The 22581-nt window shown below is 37.7% G+C and overlaps 1 protein-coding gene across 1 annotated transcript in view; it reads right to left on the bottom strand.

Moving 5' to 3' along the window:
• The window catches only part of cntnap5l (contactin associated protein family member 5 like), a 167114-nt gene that overhangs the window by 114519 nt on the left and 30014 nt on the right, over nucleotides 1–22581 (bottom strand). Inside the window, 1 exon segment of the mRNA XM_036587197.1 lies at nucleotides 3172–3282. Within this exon segment, the coding sequence (XP_036443090.1) occupies nucleotides 3172–3282 (111 nt within the window).

Consider the following 22581-nt stretch of genomic DNA (forward strand, 5'->3'; position numbering starts at 1 on the left):
TTTCATTAAACCATATATGTCAGTGGGTAAAGCGATACTGTCAAAAAGCAGGGTTAACGCTACCAGTGGGGCTGGGAGCCAATCCCAAAAAGCGTTGATTCTGGGAATCAACTGACTCCAAAGCTTTACCCTTGATTCCACAAAGTGACTTTCAAGTTTATCCCAGCCCAAAATGGTGCACTCATGAACTCATGGTGCTGCAGTCCACAAATGCATGTGAGGATCATAAGGCTATAGGCCAGGGGTGCCCTATCCTGGTCCTGGAGATCTACCATCCTGGAGACTTCAGATCCAACACACCTGTTGAGGCTCTATTATTCAGACATTTCTCAAGGCTTTCAGTACCTGGATCAGGTGTGATAGACTATGGTTGGAGCTAAACTGCCAGGTGGTAAATCTCAGCACCACCCAGGATTGGGCAACGCTTGTTGTAAGTCATTTTGCCGTTCGAAAGAGTGCTCACTAGTGCCCTCTTTGTACACTTACTGCAGCCTGAGGATGCAATGACGCAGACTTAGTTGCCTTTTTCCTAAAAAAAAATTGATATACTGGTGAAGACCAATCAAAGTAGATGGGTTTGTTTACAGCTGTCTGATCAACATGGTGAACAGAAAGATATTCAGATGGGAGAAAATGCATTTGTTTATTAATTAAACTTGTTACTGAGCTGCTTTATTTTTATAATCTGAATTTAGATACTGTAGATAAGCAAAGTAGCTTGTTTACAGAAGGGGTATGACCACTATGCCACATGTGGCACATACAGTCTGATCTAAATTCAATATTTGAACCAAACACACTCGTGGTCTCTTACAGTCTTTGAGGAGGACTGCAGGGCTTAAGGTTCCATTTGGGACTGGGCTTTAGTCGGCACCCACATGCACACGGAGTGAGAGATATTTTGCTCTGACTGACTGTCTGAAAAATACATCTTTCCACACCTCATACATCAGTAGATTGCCTGCATTTTGCTTTAGACCAAGAGGAAACAAATTGAAATGTAAAACTTGTAACAAACTTACAATTGATATGTTTATAGTTAAGCCTCACCGAAACACCATGCTGTGTCACTCTCACGCAGCAGCAACCACAGACACTCAAGGGGCTGATTTTTCGTACAAAATACACTCTGCTTGCATTTTTCACGTGTGAAACTGTTCATGTAGTGGCTAATTCTACTAGGTCTTGGGAGGTAAATTTCCCATTCAGTCTCACTGGCATTTCAACTCTAGATTGTTTGTACATTTAACCCCCTCCTGTTACATTTATGATATCTGGCAGATGCTCTTATCCAGAGCAACTTACAGTTTGATCATGTTGATCAGGTAGGTAAAGGCAGAGAAGGGGATTGACCCCAGTGTGCAGTGTGGAGGATAGGGGTGTTACCCAGTACACTACAGCAACCACTACTGTTTAGCTATATTTAGCATCTGTGGGGGATCCTTAGTGGCGCAACCATCTAAACGCTGGCCCTATCATCAGATCGATCCCTGGTGATGCGACAGCTGTCCGTGGCTGGGAGTCCAAGAGAGCATAATTGGCCTCGCTCCCCAAATGGGTAGGATGCCCCACACCCCCATCACCCAGTGCAATGCTAGTCAGCACCTTAGCTGATGTGACTGAACTGGCGGTTGGTGCGTGTTCAGAGGTCGAGTGATGTTGCGTTAGTAGCTGTTCAAAAAGACGTAGTGGCGCTTCTCTCAGGTCTGTGCTAGCTTTTGCCCTCTGAGCTTTGGTGGTACAGTGTCATTGGGGGAGTCCTAACTAGAAGGTGGAATAGGACATGACAAAAAAAAGTGCATGTGTGAAAGGTGCGGAAAGCTTATGTCTTGATTTTTGGAATCAAGAAAATTATTGAGAGAAAAGTGAAGTTGAAAGATTTAGATTTTTCATGAGTTAGGGTTAGGGTTAGGGTTAATTTGAATTATTTTTCCAAAAAATGCTGTCCAACGCTTTCACGTCAGAGAAAGGCTGAGACTTATTTTTGCCACACCCCTGCATTTTAAAGCAGGAAGTGAGACTGTATCCCTGTCCCTCATGGCCACATGGTCAGCAGTTAGATCCCATTGTTTTGAAGTAAATGTGTCCCAAAGTCTTAAAACTAGAGTGTAACATTTAAAATTGTCACTACCGAAACACACATTTTTTGCAATTAAGTAAACGTTTTTTATGTTTTAATGAAAAATAGTATGATTTTATGTGTGTTCAAAGCTGTGTTTGCTATCCGTGTACTAGCTAGCGCTTTTGAGATGTTAAAAATTTGCTAAAATTGTCACTACCGAAACAGTCACTACGAAATTGACACTACTGAAACATTTGGTAAAATTTTGGTAGTGACAAAATGTTCAGTCATTTAAGCAAATAGATTTAAGACTAAAGTCCAAGTCAATTAAAAGTCTGAAATGTGTTTACTGAACCAAATGCCTGCTGCCTTTTATATTTTGTGAACAATTCATAATAAATGAACCAATTGAAACGCTCAAAAATTACTGCCAGTAAAATCGTGTTACATCAATGTCTGAAATATTTGGAATGTTTTATTCTTCTCCAGTAAAGTGACTATTTTGGAGATACAGTGTTTTGTTCCAACAGCGACGATTTGTTCAATCAGATTAGCATTAAGAGGTGAATGAAGTCTAAATGTATTCCAGAGAATTTTTTGGAATGCAAAAATTTGAATTTTTGGCTTTGTTAGATCAGTTTTCTTTCATTTTTTTTATCTTTCCACATAAAAAAGTGGAAAACGGAGTGTCTGTGCTGCATTCTGTCAGGCCTTTCAGGAGGTTCACTTTAGTGACCCTTGAACAATACAGACAACACCAACAATGCTGCTTACGTGGCCACTAAAACACAGCCAGCCTGACTGGAGGTCACCAGACAGAGACATTCACTCTCACATTACCTGACATTAAAGTGATACCTTTTGCAGACTGGCAGTACTCGTGGGGGCTGAAGCGCACTACCCTCAGTATTTAAAAAAAGCTTTTCTGTTGAGACATTCTGGACAAGGACACATTTCTCTCCACTCTTTGTTTTCATGGCTTATTGGCACATACTCCTGCACTGGCATTCAGAAAGATGTAGCAAATGGGCCTTGTGTAACAGCTGACAATATGTGCGGTGTCACCCACGCTAACTGCTGAAATAATAGAAGTGGAGTTAACCATGTACCATCTTTTCTGTTGAGTTTCGCAAAGTGTGCTGAGTGGCTGTCAGAGGATCTTGATGAACTCTGAAAGGAGCCCGAGGGGAGTGATGCCACCAGTGGATCTTCGCAGTAATCTAGAGAGAGAGAGAGAGAATAGAAGACAGACATGACTACATGTTGTAGACATAATGGCGTTTGCAGCTGCTGCTGGTATCTGTACAACACATTCTGCCCAAAAAAAGTATGCATGTTATCAGGGGTGGCTGGTATAAATGGCCTGGAGGGGTCCTCTACATCATTTTACTGCAGTTCAAAATTGACTAGAAGCTTATGGACATTTGCACTTCTGCGGACCTGACACCAATACTGCCACCAAAAGGCCATAAGACAAGTAAGAACTGGCTAAGATGGGGCTACCTTACACCTAGCCCAAGCTGAAAATAAGCCCACAATGCTTAGCTCTGCCTTCCGCAGTCTGAGGTCAGTACTCATAGGTCCGATTCTTCTCGCTCCAAAAAAATTTGCTTTACCCAATTTTGCTAAGAGTCAAAACAGTCTAATTGTGAACATATATCATTTTCTTATATGCTTAATATAGAAACATTTTAACATGCATCATAAGAATCCTACGTTTACCTAATTCACACTACATCAACAATGCTAGTTTCTATTAGCACTTCTATTGGTTTTGCAGTATTATGCTAACAGTGGTGCTACACAGCTATACTCAGATATCTGGAGCTTATAACACATGTAATGATTTGAGCTTAAATCTTGTCAAGTTCTGTGGATGTTGTTGTTAATAAGAAGTACAATGCTACTGTGAGATGTATAATTGTTCTATTAGTCTGCTATAACCGTTAGCTCTCAAATGCGATTGCTTCAGTGTGTGAGCTACTAATAGATGTTATTCTTTTTAGCTCTCCCATCTAATATTTTGACCTGTGTGTTTTACACTTAATGTGCAAAAGGACCGGATAAAGAAGGGATACTGGAAGTAGAGAGGCCAAAATTTCAGTACTTTTATGGCACTTTTATGAATTAATTAAACTGAAAAAATCTGTTCAAAAAATCATTCAAAGCCAGATTTCAACACCTACACAGTAGACCTTGACATATTTGAAGTTTTGGTTCTCACATCACGCCTCCCACCTTTCAGATTTTCTCCTGCTTTAGCTTTTCTCTTTACTTTTTCTTCCCTACTGTCTTTAACACTGTTTTAATAGGGTATGCTGGAGTTACCCACTCAGGTCGTTGACAATTTATTATAGTGGTCCATGAAGACCACACTTCTGGGAAGTTTATATATATATATTTCATTTGACCATAAATTGGTGTTATATGTTCAATATGTCATGTACAGCATTCATACATTTCTACAACTAAACAGCTGAAGGATTATATATATCAGCACCACAGAGCATGAGAAGAGTGATTTATGCAAAGTTTATCCAGACTGTAAACATTAGGGATGGTATTTGAAAGCACTGCTTAATGAATAAATTAGTTAAAGCACTATAAACTTAGTTTAGACAGGTGATTACTTGATTATATCATGTTGTTTTTTGCTACCCATGATCTAATGACCGATATTATTGACACTTTTTATCTGGCACTATCCTATCAGGTTTTATTTGGATACACCAGATGAGTTTGTATCGGTTTCAGATGGAATGTTCTCGAGCTCAAGAAAGTTTTATTCTCGAAACCTGATGACGTGGGCTGGTTCGGACAAACTTTTGTCAGCCTCCAGTGTGTCTGGACGCAATACTCAGTTATATGGTTTGAGTCGGTCTGTGCTCAGACAGAAAGTTCTTACGTTGTATTTGGATTTGGACCATAATTTTAGGCCCGATTACAGCTCTACTAAACAGTCAGTTGCATCAGCATGAGTAAGCCAATACACATCATTCTTCCAAAATGAAGACTGTTGATTGTCTGTTTGACAAAAATTCCAAAATTGCAAATTGTTTTTATTGGATTTTTTTGGTGATACTTTATTTTGATTGGTCCTTTTTAGATGAAACAAATACTCAACAGACTCTCAGCAACATGTCAAAAACATATGAGGGTTAGGGTTAGGTTTTGGGTTGAGGTAAAGGCTAGGGTTAGGATTAGGTGTTGGGTAAGGTGGGGTAAGGTTAGGTTTTACGTAATGGGAGCAACATATTAACAATACATCTACTTAACGTAAGCGATGTATCAACAGTACATCTACAAGATATTTACTTCAATGTATTCAGATGCTTCACTACTGCTACTTCACTGATATGTTGTTGATGTGTTACTGATACTCTGTTAAGAGTTTATTAATCATGTACAAATGACTATTAAAAATAAGGTGTTTGATTTTTTTGTATTTAAAAGAAAGCACTGTTCAGGAATCAGTATTACAGTCAGTGTTTACTCAACTCTGACCTACATATTTTGTTAGATTTGATGGCCATTGAATTAATTTTGTAGTAACATAACAAAGCCATGCTCTGTGCTTTAATAATTTCATGACAAAAGGATATTTACCAACAGAATAACACTACATCTACAACCAGAACTCACCTAGTGACTCCTATGGCATTCACTATCCATGTTATTGCTTTCCAAAACCCATTTGCTGAGCTAGAGTACGATTACATTCCTGCAGAATGTTTTAGTAGGAAAGCTCTTTTATTAACACTGCAATCTCTTCATCACAGAACTTGCAACTTTTGTTTTGTTGTTGTTGACAGCCCCACTATTTCACTGTGCCTTTGAAACACTGCACCTAAACGCATACTGTGATTAGTAGGCAGCCCTATGTACAAGCTGCATGATTAGCTACAGATTTAGCAAATTAAACATTTATTCCAGATGCATTTCATGCTCATATTACAGCCACATCAAGGCACATTTTATATTGCACCTTCTCACATATGTACAGTGCCCTCCACAAATATTGGCACCCCTGGTAAATGTGAGTGAAATAGGTTGCTTATACATTTGATCTTTCATTCAACATATTTACAGAAATCTAACCTTTATTTGATGTACAATTATGTTCAAAAAAAGAAAACCTAAATCTTATCATGAAATGAATATTTTTCACAAATCTATGTGTGCCGTAATTATTGGCATCCCTTCCTTTTCATACTTTCTGCAGCCTCCCTTTGCAAAGATAACAGCTCAGAGTTTTCTCCTATAATGCTTACTGAGACTGGAGAACACATGGCAAGAGATTTAAGGCCATTCCTCCATATAGAATCTCTCCAGATCCTTCAGATTCCAAGGTCCACACTGTGGACTCTCCTCTTCAGCTCATCCCACAGGTAAGGGGTTTAGGTCAGGAGACTGGGGTGGCCTTGGCAAAACCTTAATTCTGTGGTCAGTGAGCCATTTTTGTGTTGATTTTGAGGTGTGTTTTGAATCATTGTCCTGCTGGAAGATCCAAAGTATGGTCCAGTTTGCCCTTCTTGTCAGAGACCATCAGGTTTTGATTTTGTTTCTGCTGGTACTTGATGGATTCTGTGATCCCATGTATCTGAATAAATTTTCCAAGGCTTTTTATAAGAAAAACAGTCCCAAAACAACACAGATCCACCATACTTTACAGAGGGGATGAGGTACTTTTCTGCATGGCTATCTTTGTGTCCATCCAAACTCACCACTGGTGTTTGTTGCAATAAACCTCTATTTTGATCTCATTTGACCATAGAACACAGTCCCCCTGATGGTCCCATTAACATTTGGCAAACTGCAGGCACTTGAGTTTGCTTGTCAAGTTGGTTTTTGACAGCCGAGGCTTTCTTCTGACCCCACCCAACAAACAACTTGTGGTTATGTAGGTGGTGTTTGATTGTGACTCTGACCCCAAGACCTAACTAATGTCTGTGATTGTGATCCTTGGAGGTTCTTTGCCCATTCAAACCATCCTCCTCACTGTGCATGGGGTCAGTATAGACATACGTCCTGTTCCTGGAAGATTCTTAACATCTTCAGTTGCTTTAAACTTCTTAATCAATGACCTGATAGTGGAAATGGGCATTTCCAACTGTTTAGCTATTGTATCCGTTTCCTGATTTGTGCAGCCCAACAATCTTTTGTCCACTGCATTTCACTGGCCACTGTATTTCTTTCCGTGAGTATACTAAACTTTAGGATATGTCTACATTTATAAACGCTTGTGAAAGAACAATGCATTTAAATATTCTTTTCAAAAGTGTATTTAATCCAAAAGGTATTACTTCAATACTTCAATATACAAATAATACTACTGTATTGCTATTACACTTGGGGTATATTATAAATATACTACTGAATGTACCGACATAATGATTTCAGTACATTTAATTACATTCAACAAAAAAAACATTTTTTTTAACTTTTGTACTTTTATAAATAATAATTAAATATATTATTAGGGATAACTAAGCACAACTTATATATCGCTGCTGTCGGAAGAAAACCTTGTATCTCCATTTTTGTCATTTTTCAGTTTTGGACATAATTTCAAAATGCCTGTTGCTCTTTACATGGTGTGTATATTTCATGATGAATAGACCAAAGAAAATATCCTAGAATTACTTGGAGAAAAGTCTCGTTTCATAGACTTACATTAAAAGTAAAGTAGGTTTTTCCTTTTCCTTTAAAGTTACCATTCTGGAGATACAAGGTTTTCTTCCGACAACAGCGATATACATCAATAGTACTTACATAATGTTGAGATACATCTTCTATGTTGTAATGAAGTAAACTTAAGCAATTGTTAGGACACAACTTCTACCCGAAGTATATTTTAAACGTTTCCATAACATATGTGAAATTTAAAAATGTACTTTCAGTATTGTAGCATTCTCTATGTACTTCAAGTGAATATGAGGAAAACAGGCTGTATAAAACATTAATTATTGCTTGTCGTTTTGAGCTTTAATTTAAAATATTAACACAGATCTCACCTTAATTTGAACTACCGTGTTTAAAATAAAACCCCTATATCTTATCATGAAATAAATATTTTTTCTCAAATCTATGTATGAACTTAAATATGCTTCTGTTCTGAGAATAGGAGCATTAAGTCCAGCACTTTGCACTTGTTTTCTTACATAGTTTTGCTCATCCATAAATGAACCTGATCTTCTTTTTAAACGTTTCCTTTCAGATTTTTTAAGGGTCACCTACATCCAAGCCAACATGTTTTTTAGCTTTGTATTTTGAACACACAGCATTCTAAGTATGTCCTTGACTACATTTGTGTTCAGATCTTTAGAGTAAATTCATTCACACTTCATATTTCTATAGAAATCCAGCCATCGGTAAAGGTTCAAGGCCTTAATGCTTGCATGAAAGAGCAAGAAAGCAGTTGGGGGTTTTTGCAGACTTTTATCCAAGAAACGCGCATCCAATTACCCTTTCACAAATTTCCTGCACTGATACCATGAGGACAACAGCGCTGCCAACGTTTATAAAGGCAATCAACACTTCCAGAACAGAGGTCTTTAGGGTAAGAATAAAGTACTGAGAAACAAAGAACAACAAGAGGTGAAGAGCAGCAAATAAATAAAATATAACTGTGCCAAAAGGTATCATGCTGAGAAAACAGTGGCACTGCGAAACTTTATGATTTTAATGGCATTCTGCATTGTTGTATTTATATGTGTATATTTATATGTGTATATATATATATATGTATTTATGATCTGTCTACTTAGGACTGCACACTTACTGTGTATCTCATAATGTCTTCTTCTGCATATGGTTGCTGTTGGAATAGAACCTATGCCAACTTTACAGGAGAATTTTGAATGTAAGTTTAGGTAAAAGATGATATCCTAGTTACTTTTCGAGCATTTTTATTGGTCCATTTATCAACAATTGTTTATACAACGTAAAGGACAATAGTTTTCAAATTACGTCAAAAATAAAAAAGGTAGAACTATCAGGTTGTGTGGTTAAGTTGTTTAGTACTGTATAAGATTGTATTGTATCATACTATCTTGTCTAAACACAAGAAATGATCCAAATGAGAACCAGCACTTCTTACGGTTCTAGTTCATTTTCCATATGCTTGAGAAATAGCTGGAGCCGTCACTGTAACAGCAGTTAATCATTTCATTATCTATTTGGTCAATTTATGCCGCTGTAGTTACTATTAGCTTAGCTTATTGGCTACACTAAGTTGACTGACATAAAATGATATACTGCACTGTTCTGTATGAAACTTCTGTATGATTAGTTTGAACTGCCAAATTAGCTGTCTTGCTTACTAGCATAGCTTAAGACTAGCTGTGCTTCCATACTTACACACTTACATAAATGTCTACAATAACACAGAAACATGTGTAAAGCTTACATTTTCCCTCTCAAGTGTGAAAATATGAGCAAAACATTCATTCTACAGAGAACAGCATAAATGCTAATAGGTTCCTAACTAGTTTTCATTACCTTAGCAACCTTACAAGACCTTTACACACCAAGCATAATTTATTTGGATCATTTATTTGGATAATTTATTTGGACCTGAAGAAATTAATTCAAACATTAATTGTAGAAGATAATTGTATAGCTGATGACCAAATGTGATTTTTCAGACAGTGAAAACATTAATTTACTCGCATTCAAGCGATATGAACTTACTTCACCAATTACCATTGTTTCTGCCGCTGGCTTGGCAACAACCAAGATGACTGATCAGCTGTATCCCAGCAACAAGAGCTTTTTCATAAATGTCAGAAGGATCTGCTTGTTTTCTGATTCAGCTGCATGAAACTGAGTAACGGACAGTGAAAAAGTTCATAAAGTTTCATCTTCTGAATGAGGAGGTGAAACTCTCTGAATCTTTCACTTCCAAAATGGAAAGTAGCCTGGTCAATGTCACTGATTGATTCTTGAGAAACAAATAATAGCTTTTTGATAAGCAAAGAACTTTTCATTTATTCATGCTGCATTTTTTGTATAATGGCCTAAATACCTCTATAAAAATAGCATCTGACACAACAACATTTGAGTTAACATTGTGGTGCACTTATTGGTCAAGTAATAGTGTTTAGTGACTTTGTCCCCAATTGAATGAGTAAATAATTTGATAAAATTTTGTTGGCTTTAGCTGTGTGTGTTTTAGCTCAGCTATAGTCACTTTTATTGCATCTCTGCCATGAAAATTTTCCTCAAAAGTAGAATACTTTCTTGTAAAATGTCTTACAACGTTGGACTTTTTACAAGGCTGAAGTCAGCTTCTCATTCACCGGCTCCTTGTTTGAATTTTCCTGTTCCACCTTAAATGGTGCCTGAGAACGTACTGCTGCTGGAACGGGAAAATTTGAACTACAAGCTGGCGAACAAGAAGGTGTCTTAAGCTTTGCGACTTTTTAGTGTTTGTCAGTTTCTCATTGCAGATTGAATGTATCAGGAAACCAGCTGGAGTGATTATTAATGCAAACCAGTCCATTCATCTCCAAATTATCAATGTTTGTCTTAAATCTTTCTCTTTGCTTTTTCGTTAGCTACTAAATAGGCAAGGTTGTTGTCTGCGTTGCTATTTGACCAGCAGTCTGCGCACCGACTTTCAGAGTTAAAAGGTAATTTAGCAGTTACATACTAACTCTAGAATTTTAGACCATTTATTGTTAAAACAAACAGCAGAGCTTTATTTTACTGCAAAGGAGGATTATTTTATTTTTTCCTAAAAATCTAATTCTGCTGCGGAGCTGTAACAATGCAGTAAAAGAGCCACACGTGGCTCCAGAGCTGCATGTTTGCAACCCCTGAATTAGGCCCTTCAGTGCTGGACTGATGGCCAATGGAAAAATCACACGTTCCCCTGTCTTTCTGACTTGAATTGTGTGATCCTGTAAACTCAGGCCATGTGCGTGTTGCACCGAGGCCCTGGAGGAACACTGTTTCGTTCTACTGCTTGGGATGACAATAAAGCATTCTTGATCTTGTACATGGCACCTCTCTTGAACCAAGCATTCATTTGTCGGTATGGATGGTTTCGCCAATATAGCCATGCAGAAGATTTAACATGAACGTCCATGAACTCAGTAAAGGTAAGTCATGTATGTAGTGCACTGTTTATGGCTGTGGGATCAGCAAGATGGATTCTGTGGTGTGAACTATAGAGCTGCAGTAAAGTAGTATATTCAAAAGGAAAGGGGTGGGGGAAGCCATGAACACTAATGGCTTCAGACATCAAAGAGACATGAACGGCCATGGCATCACATATCAAAGCAATAGCATTTGATAAGAAGCTACTTATATCAGGAGGTCCATCACTCATTGCAAAGCATATCTGACATGGACCAACAGCTGTGCGTATGGTTTAGGACTAAACTGATATCACATATATGACAGTGCCCCAAGATCACTCAGCAGTAAAGATCTGCAGACAGTTTCAATTATTATAACAGAACGACACAGGCCCTGTAAATAAATTAATGCAGAGTGTTTCTCCAAGGACAAAATACATGATCCAATTCCTTATTCCAAGCACTAGCAATAGATTCCCATAATAGCAAGTTGATCAGGTATGCTCTTAAATATAAAGGGTTCTTTGGAGCGGTGCCATTTTCCCTGAAGAACGTTTCAACTAATGCTTTATTAAGAAAATAACTAAACTGAAACCACTTAACTGAAAAGTTCTTTGTGGAAAAGCAGGAAAAGTTCAAACATGTCTGCCCGATCCCCCTGTTAATACTAATCATACTGCCAGTGTCGCTAAACAAGATTAAAGCCCTATTAGTTTATTTCAGGATAGAAGATCCATATCTGCCCAACATGAAGCTACACAATATGTCCAAACGTATCAGACAGCCATTCTAACTAGTGAATTCTGCTAATTTAAGGTTCACTCATTGCTGAGACAGGCATTCAGCTGTGTATACAGCTTGAATAATCTCCACAGAAAGGCAATAAAAAAGCCAATAGAATGGAACACTCTGGAGCAGCTGCACATTAGTCTAAGGTCACCATGCCCAATACCAAGCATTGGGTAGATGGGTATAAAGTTCACCAGCACTGGGCTGTGGAGCAGCGGAATTGCATTCTCTGGAGTGATATAGTTCCATCCAGTACCTTTGGAATGAGTTGGAGTGGAGTTTGAGATCCAGAACCAATCATCCAACATCAGTAGCTGACCTCACTAAAGCACTTGTGGCTAAATGCAAACAAATCCTCACAGCAATGTTCCAACACCTAGTGTAAGGCCTACCCAGAAGAGTAGAAAATATAACTGCAGCAAACAGGGATCTCCTTATTAATACCCTTGGTTTCAGAAGAAACAACATCAAAGTAATCCTTTATTATTCAGCCAGTGCAATTGAAAGATGCAGGCAATGGGGTAACAGCCCATTCTGCTAAATATCCTCACTAACTCACACAGGAGCTTGGCAGCCATGCTCTGCAAGAGTTTGAGGCTCTGCTTCAGCTCAGAGCTCAGAGTGTTAAAAGGAGCAAACAAACCAGAAGCAGCCATGAGCCTGACTGTGAAAGACGGCATAAGAGTTAATGTGTTAAAACGTGTTGACGTTCCTTTTTTTTTGTCTGTTAGACTCAAAAAAGAGTATGTTGCCCCTCCCCATGTCTGAGATATGAATATCGTTGTTGTCCAAAGAAAAGCATGTATCTCTTTTATTTATTTTCTTTTTTTTCAGCATCATATGAGCACAGCAGCTGTCTTTTACATCCTCTCAAAAATTGATGAATGGACCAAAATTACTTAATGGACAAAAATTGCTTAATAATTCATAGAAATGGTCCAAAGTTACTTCTCACTACACTGACTTGAAATGTAAAAGTGAAAAAAGTGACTTTACAATAAAAGTGAATAACATTTTTGCCTTTTTCTATAAAGTTACTGTTTTGGAGTTGAGCAAGATATGTTTCCCTAAAATAACAGTGGTATTTTACTAAGGAATGAAAAATATATTGCAGCTGTCAGGAGAAATCCTCATATCTCAATTTTTGTCGTTTTCAGTTTTTGACATCATTTGAAAATGCCTGTTGCTCTTTACATGGTGTGTAAATTTAATGGTGAATGGACTAAAAGAAATGGCCAAAAATGACGTGGAAAAAATTCTGTTTCCTTTGACTTACATTAAAAGTAAAGTATGTTTTTTCCTTCTCCTGTAAAGTTGCCATTTTGGAGATAGGAGGTTTTATTCTGACAACAGCGATATATAAATTTGTCCTGATTTATCATTTTTATCCCAGCCATAGTGTCCCAGCTCTTCTAGAAAACTGAAGAACTGCATGTGCCATAAAATGACAGATTTAGACAAATTATAAACAACAACAAGCAATGTATAACTATAATTTGTTCATAACTATAATTAGTTTATAATTATTTGTTTATAATTTGTAATATATGTAATATAAACTACATAGTAATAAGTAGTTGCTCATTTTATTATTAAGTCATTATATTCATAATTTTACTGATTATTCGATTTTTCTTTCGGCTTATTTTTGCAAACTATTTCTATTACTATTTATAAATAGTAACTTTACAGGAGAAGGAAACTTTCTTAACTTGGAGTGGATTTTATTTTTTTCAAGTAATTTATGTCCAGTTCCTATTTCTCCATTCATAATGAAAGTTTAACACAGTTTAAAGGGCAGCTGGCATTTTCAAATTCTAAAAAACAGAAAACAATAAAAATGGACAGAAGGTTTTGTTCTGACAGATGAGATGCAGCATTTTAGCAGAGAATTAAAAATAATAATTGAACTCAGTTTCTCAGCCTTTTCTAAATGTGAGTACTGATTTGCTGGTGTACTTTGTTCATTCTAATGTGCTTACAAACCACAGAAAATCAAATATTGTGATTCTTATTAAATATCTTAAAAACATCTGAGCATTTTGCTGTTATATTTTTTGCCATATCTCCTACCTTTATTTGGTACCTAGTTCCTGAGCTAATATGGAAGGTGGCAGGAAATATGCTGAAGCTGTGGCAGGTGAATTAGTGCTGCTTCAGCTTCTCTACAGGGGGTCCATCATTCATCCAGACTTTTAAAGTGACCAATAATGTAATTCAAAATATGGCAGCAACCGCCCACCTAATTCCTCTGAAACATTGAGACGGACGTGCTTGCCGCTATTGAATCTTCCTCGGGCAATGTGCTATGCTTAAAATTCCATGTGCTGGTACAGTGTAAGGGAGGTCCTTTAATGTGTTGTATTATCTATCCACAGCATTTCGTCTTAGCATTCAGATATGAGCTGCTCTAATGAAGCTGGTTTGTGCAGGCGATACACATTAGGCCTGGGACTCAAAATATGCTCATAATGCAAGAAAAACAACAGAATGAACAGCAGGTTAGGGAGCCATTAGCCATGCCCAGGGAGCAATCTGATGTTCTCTCCAGTTTCAGTGGAGTAAGCACTTTACAGCACTTTCAGTGATACAGAGTAAATATATATTCCAACTAAGGCTGCCTTTACCTTTCAAACATATGCCTGACCATCATTCAGTGCTGAACTGCTTACTGCCCATACCCTCCAACATCTGCTCTCTTTCTCTCTCTCAGCTCTCTCCTCTGTTTCTCTGCCTCTCTCCTTCCAGCTCTCTTTATATTTCTCTCTTAGCTCTCTCCCTCTCTCTCTTTCTATCTCTCTCTATCACTCATTCTCTGTCTCTCTCTTCATCTTTTCTCTCTCTGCCTTCCTCCCTCCAACTCGCTCTCTATCTCTCTCACTCTTCTCCTTTCCCTCTCTTTCTCTCTCTTAAACACTGTCTTTCTATCGCTTTCTCTCTCTCCTCCCTTCCCTGTCTCTTCTTTCTCTTTCTCGTATCTCTTTCTCTCTCTCCTCCCTTTCATCTCTTCCTCCCCTTCTCCCTCTTTTACTCTCTCTCGCTTCCCTTCCTTTTATTCCTCTCCTTCTCGATCTCTCCCTTTCTTTCCCACCTCCCAACTATCGCTTTCTATCTCTATCTCACGTTCTCTGTCTCTCTTTTCATCTTTTCTCTCTCTGCCTTCCTCCCTCCAACTCGCTCTCTATCTCTCTCACTCTTTTCCTTTCCCTCTCTTTCTCTCTCTTAAACACTCTTTCCATCTCTTTCTCTTTCCTCCCTTCCCTGTCTCTTCTTTCTCTTTCTCTTATCTCTTTCTCTCTCTCCTCCCTTTCATCTCTTCCTTCCCTTTCCTCTTTCCTCTCTTGCTTCCTCTCTCTCTGTCTCTCTCTCTTTCTCTCCCCTTTCCTCTATTGTCTATTATTGTGTATTATTCAGTAACTACAGGGACTTCAATATAAACTGGTTGATATATTCTCAGGTTAAGTGTGTAATAATACATTTTAAGAGGTTAACCACTTAATTATGTACATATGTGGAAAAATTGGTTCTCCTTTAACCTCAGTATGCAGTTTTAGAGGGAAACCTGACTGTTAAGAATTTTAAGCTTTAAACTGTGTACATTTCCAATCCTATTAAAATATAATTTAAACTCAATGAAAATGCTTTGTTCACTATTTAAAAAATGAGAACTAAATTAAATTTGGCATTGTTGTACTGTGGTGATGTCATATGGCTGCGATGAAGTCCTACTGTAACCACTGAGCAGGTAAGGCAGATGATATAAGTGCTGAGCCTGTTTAATAGAGTACAAATTAATATCCAAAGGGGACATAGAGCAGGCAGACATGGTGAGTGCAGAAGGGTCCAGTAAACTGACAAGGAAACCAAAACAGAACGTGCAACCAAAAGAACACATTCAATGCAAGATCACAATAGGAGCAAACAGTGGAGTAGATAAACACATGGACTGATCAAGGAGCTCCTGGGGAAAAAGAGCGGCCACAAACTAGACACAGGTGAGAAGGATAAGACAGGCAGGACAAGGGAAAAAACAAAAAACAAAACAAATACAGAAGCTGAGGAGAAAGACTAGACACGGCCAGAAACAGAAATTGGGAAGCAGAGTGGGGAGATCATGACACCTACGGAAAATAAGACACACAGGGGAGATCACCACCAGCTGTAGGCTTCTACCCTATGGTGACCAACCCCAAACACAAAAAAACCTACACCCACCGACACGGGATAACACAAATCACACATACACATACCTTTAAATTTATAAACAGAGACATTTACAACATAAATGTCCCTTTTTACAGTGAGTGCATGCCACCATGAGCCTCCTCACAAGGCCCTCTCCGCCACTACAGAGCCTCTCAAAGGCAGCACAAGTCAGTAGCAGGAGGACACTACAATATATTAGATCTTTAGCTGACCGTCTCTTGTAGTAGACAAATTTAGTCAAGTTTTAAAAGTAAATAAATTATTCTGCTTAGTTTATACAGCATATTTCAACAGTACTGGACAAGTACACCATACTGAGTCTTACATGTCTTAACAGTCAGAGTTTGGTTAATAGTCAGGGTTCATTAGCTTGGGCAAAAAATAGAAAACACCAGATAAAGTCAGGATCCTCTGGAATCCTGAAAGTCAGGACCTCTGACACTGTGATTTTTTCTGACTTTTATCCTTAAAGTATACAAAAACTAACCTGCGCACACAAATCCCTCCTCTCCTCTCTGCCCCTTATTGAAAAAGCTGAATGCTCACTCCTATTACTGTGTCCAAAAGGGAGCCATAATGCTAGTCAGCAGCGTTTTCCATTCTGTTGGTCTAAGCAGCTGCTGGTCCACCCGGCCCGTCTCTGAGGACGCGTGGACGCTTCTCCTCTGGGTTTCATCTGGTGTATTTACTTTGAATCTCAAACACACTGTCTCCTTTTTAAAAAGAAACAGCCGGATAAGAACAGAAGTTAAACTGCTAAGTGAAAAGTGCACAGATAGCAAGAACATCACATGGCTCTGCTCAGCTATTTGTAGATAAATTCTATGGGAATTCCAAAGATTATTCAAAGTTTCTGCATATTTAAATGGTTAAGACGTAAAGAAAGTCATTCAGAGAGGTTTGATGTGAAACGCTCTATTCTAGAGCATTTTGAATCAAATCACCTTGAATGACTTTGTTTACATTGTAATGACTGAATTATATAGATCATTTGAAAAAGTGACAGAATTCCCCTTCAAGGCAGTATATTATGCTATGTTGCTGCAAATGAATTCTTAATACAACCCCCTTTCCAAAAAAGTTGGGATGCTGTACAGAATGTAAATAAAAATAAAATGTAATGATGTGCAAATCATGTAAATTATATTTTTAAAGGAAAATAGTACAAAGACAACATATCAAATATTGAAACTGAGAAATTTTATTGTTTTTTGAAAAATATATGCCCATTTTAAATTAGATGCCAACAACACATTCCTAAAAAGTTGTGATGGGGGCATGTTTACCACTGTCATCACCTCTTCTTTTAACAACACTCTGTAAGCATTTGGGAACTAAGGAGTCAAATTGCTGTAGTTTTGACAGTGAAATGTTTTCCCACTCTTATTTGATATAGGATTTCAGATGCTCATCAGTTCGGGGTCTCCTTTGTTGTATTTTTCATTTCATAATGCGCTAAATGTTATCAGTGGGTGACAGATCTGGACTGCAGGCAGGTCAGTTTAGCACCCGGACTCTTTTAATATGGAGCAATGCTGTTCTAATACATGCAGAATGTGGTTTTACATGGTATTGCTTAAATATGCAAGGCCTTCCCTGAAAAAGACATTGTCTGGATGACAGCATATGTTGCCAAAACATGTATATATTGTTCTGCATTAACGGTGCCTTCACAGATGTGCATGTCATCCATGCCATGTGCACTAATGCACCTCTATACCATCATGAATACTGGATTTTAAACTGTGCACTGACAACAAGCTGAGTGGTCTTTAGCTCGGAGGATACGGTGTGCATGATTTCCAAAAAGAATTTCAAATGTTGATTCATCAGACCACAAGACACTTTTCCACTTCCCCTCAGTCCATTTTAAATGAGCTCAGGCCCAGAGAAGGCATCAGCGTTTCTGGGTCCTGTTTATATAGGGTTTCTTCTTTGCACTTAAGAGTTTAGTATTAGCATTTGTGGATGCAGCAACAAACTGTTTTCACAGACAGTGGTTTTCAAAAGTGTTTCTGAGCCCATGCAGCGATTTCCTCTAGAAAATCATGTCTGTTTTTAATGTAGTGCTGCCTGAGGGCCCAAAGATCATGGCCAGCAAATACTGGTTTTTGGCCTTGTCCCTTGCATACAGAAATTTCTCCAGATTCTCTGAATCTTTTAATGTTATGATGTACTGTAGATGATGAAAAGCAAAAGTTCTTTGCTGTTTTATGTTGAGAAATGTTATTCTTGAATTGTTGCACTATTTGCTTGCGCAGTCTTTCACAGAGTGGTGAACCCCTCCCCATCTTTACTTCTGAAAGGCTCAGCCTCTCTGAGATGCTCTTTTTACACCCAATCATATTACTGACCTGTTGCCAAGTAACCACCAGGTGCTTTTTTAAGCATTACACAACTTTACCAGCCTTTTGTTGCCCCCATCCCAACCTTTATGGAACTTGTTGTTAGCATCAAAATGGGCATATATTTTCAAAAAACAATACAATTTCTCTGTTTCGACTTTTAATATGTTGTCTTTGAAGCATTTTCAATAAAATATATAGGGTTTAAATGATTTGCATATCATTGCATTTTGTTTTTATTTACATTTTTCACAGCATCCCAACCTTTTTGAAAATGGGGTTGTACAAGTTATGTACAAACTATGATGAATTTCAGAGCATCTGAAATTTCTTAAAATGGACAGCACTGTTTGGTAAACTGGGTGGGGCAAGTCAGAGAGTGGACGGGGTATGTAGCAGAGTAAACATTTTCTTTGCAAACTATGCTTTACGTTATTATAAAAACATTTACTATGGAAATATGGCATCTCTGTTCTGTTCTTATGAATGTTAAGATTATTGTGAAGACATCCATTCAAACAGAAACAGAAATTCTACTCATTTTTCTACATTTCTGCATAATTATATTTTTAAGAAGTTATTCAGAGTGGTGTGAGGAGAAATGCACCATTCTAGAGAAACTTACTGAGGCACAGCCGTGGTGATAGGAACCAGACATCCAAAGCATTTAAAAGCTCCCTCACAGAAAGTTATTGCACAAAGTGGTTATGAATATGCTGCCTGATGCCCGACACCCTGTTTTACAATATTTTTAACACGAGACTTTGGACTAAAACATTTTTTTGGGCCCAAAGTTTTATTGCATAATTCTATAACCTAAGAATAGCTCAACCAGTTTGCACTGAATTCCCCGTAGTTACTGAATAATAAGCTTTAGCATGTAACAAGCCTGGGATTTAAGGGGTTAATGGTCATTTTGGATAGTGAATAAAATGGCCATATTTGCATTGTCATGACTCCTGGTTCCTATCACTGCCACTGTAAAGAAATCAGACTCTGTAAGTTTCTCTATAATGAGCTATACCACATCTACTCACTCTGAATGATGTTTACATCTCAGCCTCTGAATTATGGAGAAGTTTTGATAAATCAGTGGACTTCCTTTAAGGACAGTTGTAGATAAGAAGAGTTTTAGCAGCATTTCAGGCCTTCTGAATCTGATCCTGCATAAGATTTAAGAACGTAAACCTTTAAAATATATAATTTTTCAACTTCTCTTAATATCACAAGTTTTCTGTTCCGTTTGGTTAGCTGATCGTTGTTTGTGTGCGGAAATGAATAAACAAGAAACCTAGTCACTGTAATCATTAATGATAAGTGTTGTCAGCTCTAGGAATTTTTCTCGCAGGATATTTGAGTAAACAAAGCTAATTTCCCAGTGGAGCATCTGGCTTTGAGAGATGCTACAGAACACATAAAGCCTGCGCTGGATTTAATTATCAGAAGCACAGATTAGAGATGAATTTACTCAAAGTGCTGAACCCCGCAAAGATCGTACAGTATGATGTGCACGATAAAGCTCCATTCAACAAAGAATAGGAATCGTCCTTGAGTTCTCATCAGACTGCGAGTGAGTCTCAGAATCCATTTAAACCTCAGCGCAACATGAAATAGACACCCATTTAGACTTCTAAGAAAAACTGATTCCATTACCGCACCATTCAGCCTCTTAATGCTTTATAAATCCTGTCTTTGCATAATCTAGAAATAAAAGAGGTGCTAAGAAACATTCTGAGCCCATCTGAAGCACCAGCAGCGATGCACACTGTCAAAAGTCTGGAATCACTTCTCATATTAATATATTGTTGCTCAACACTCTTAAAAAAATGGTTCTTCAAAGGTTCTTTAGTAAAGACAGTGGTTCTAGATAGAGCCATGTACATTCAAAGAATCATTTGCAGGCTTATGTGATTATTTGCATGGCGAAATCGTTCTTCAGATTGATCTTTTATATGGCTCTATACATCTTAGATGATTCTTTCTACTAATTATTTGGAATCTGAGAAGTTGCACAGGATCAGTGCCAGTGTGGGTAACTGGGAGAGTTGGGAGAATTGAAGGTGGGCTGGTAGCATTTTGGGCCATTTACTCACGCATATAAGCACTCAGACAAACTATGAATGTTACATTTAAGTATATGTCTGAAGTTAGTGAATAGAGATTAGATGAAGCTGAAGTTAACATCTTATTCTCATTTACTGTTCCACCTTAACTGATGTAGCAGTCTCATTCAGACACTTGTAGGGGTGCTAGCATATCAAACAAGAAGGTAACATCAGCCTTGAGAGATTAGAGTATCAAATTTCAATACAGCATCATGAATCCGGTAGTGGCTGGCGCAGTGGGCAGTGCTCTACAGGGTTCATTATTTTATTTTGCATTTACAATATAGCAATTTTCATATCATGTGAAGATGAACAGCAGTGGCAAGAAATGCAAAAAAAACAAACAAACAAAAAAAAAAACAGGTGGATGAAAACATTACTTAAAGAGGATGAGGACATATCTGAGCAGCTGGGCAGTGAAAAATGCTGTCCTTAACTTATTTACAAAGCATTAGTTTCTAGCATATTAGCTGTCATGATTTTGTCACATTTAAGATAACAGTGGTTGCCAATTTTCATTTCATCACTAGCTATCCACCTTGCTTATCTCAATATAGCATGTAAACAATAAACAAGAGTAAGAAGTGAAGAAGATGAAAATGCACAGATTTTAGAAAAAGTCATTTTGTACAAAGGCAATACTGTATGTGTGTGTGTGCGTGTGTGTGTGCGTGTGTGTGTAGCAGGAGAAATACTGTTAGAAGCTAGGATAGGCTGATCTGCTTCATGTAACACCCTGTCTAAAAACTCTTGACAGGACTAACACATTACCATCATTTTATGACATAATTTCTGCATTTTTTATTAAAAACATTCCAAACTTTTCAAGTGCAGCGTATGATATTACAGCACACTGAAGCAAGCTGTCATTCTGTCAAAAGTGTGGATTCTTAACTTTTTATCGAAACTACATTTGTGTTTGTTAGTAGAAGTTATATTTTATTATTATTTTAATTTGATGAAAAGTAAGAGTGGTGGCCTTATTTTGCAGAAGGAAAAACAACTTTTTGTCATGTGTTTGTCTTTTGTTGACATGAAAACAAATGGAAGAAGTCAGAAATGCAGACAAACCTTTTTAATACAGAACATAAATTGAATATAAATGCAATTTGCTACACTGTCAGAAAAAAAGGCACTGTGCAGGTACGTTTTTCACTCATCAAGGTACAAATAATGGAAGTGTACTTTCAAGTATAATAGTGGTTTTTAAGATCTAACTTTGAAACTTTAAATGTTTTTTTTCTCAGGGAAAAGGTACATATTTGTACCTTTTCATACCTTTTCAATGGAATATGGTGCAATTATCTTTGGTACCTTTGAGGGTACCACCCCAGTGACAAGAGGGGTACCGCCCCAGTGACAGTATATTTTATTTCTAAAAATATATGTAATGAACAACGTAATTAATAGTGTAATTACATTGAAACAGTCTAAATAAAATGATAATAACTCGATTTCTAAAGGTCAGCGACACTTGATGAACAACTTCCCAGCATCTCAAGATTCTTAATTATGTTTACGTTTAATGAGTCGCAAACTCCACAGGATTCTGTACTTTTCCATGAAGTTTCAAAGTTTTGCTGACAAGGTCATTTTACTGTATCTATAATTGAAATTTTCTCTTTGAAAGATATCTGCGGCCCATATGGTCAATGCATACTGTATACAACTCCTCCTCAACACTTCGTTTAAAACACAAGCCTCTAATGGACCTTTTCACATTTCATTCCAAACGTCACATTTACATTTCAACAAACTATCCTCCCACCACACACACACACAGCATGCATACTTTCTCATATTAAATTACTGCTAAAACCTCAGCTGTGAATGACACAGTGGTCCCTCAGTCAAGAGCATGCCTAGTGACGAGGGCATAATTATATTTTTCTAACGTCAAGCAATCCAGGCAGTGCAGAGTGCCTGCAGCATTTGAAGTGCTTGGATGATGGATATTAAGTGGAGGTACGCCGCTGTAAAGGTGAATCTGA

This window comes from Colossoma macropomum, unplaced genomic scaffold, assembly GCF_904425465.1.
Source record: "Colossoma macropomum unplaced genomic scaffold, Colossoma_macropomum, whole genome shotgun sequence".
Taxonomy (NCBI): domain Eukaryota; kingdom Metazoa; phylum Chordata; class Actinopteri; order Characiformes; family Serrasalmidae; genus Colossoma; species Colossoma macropomum.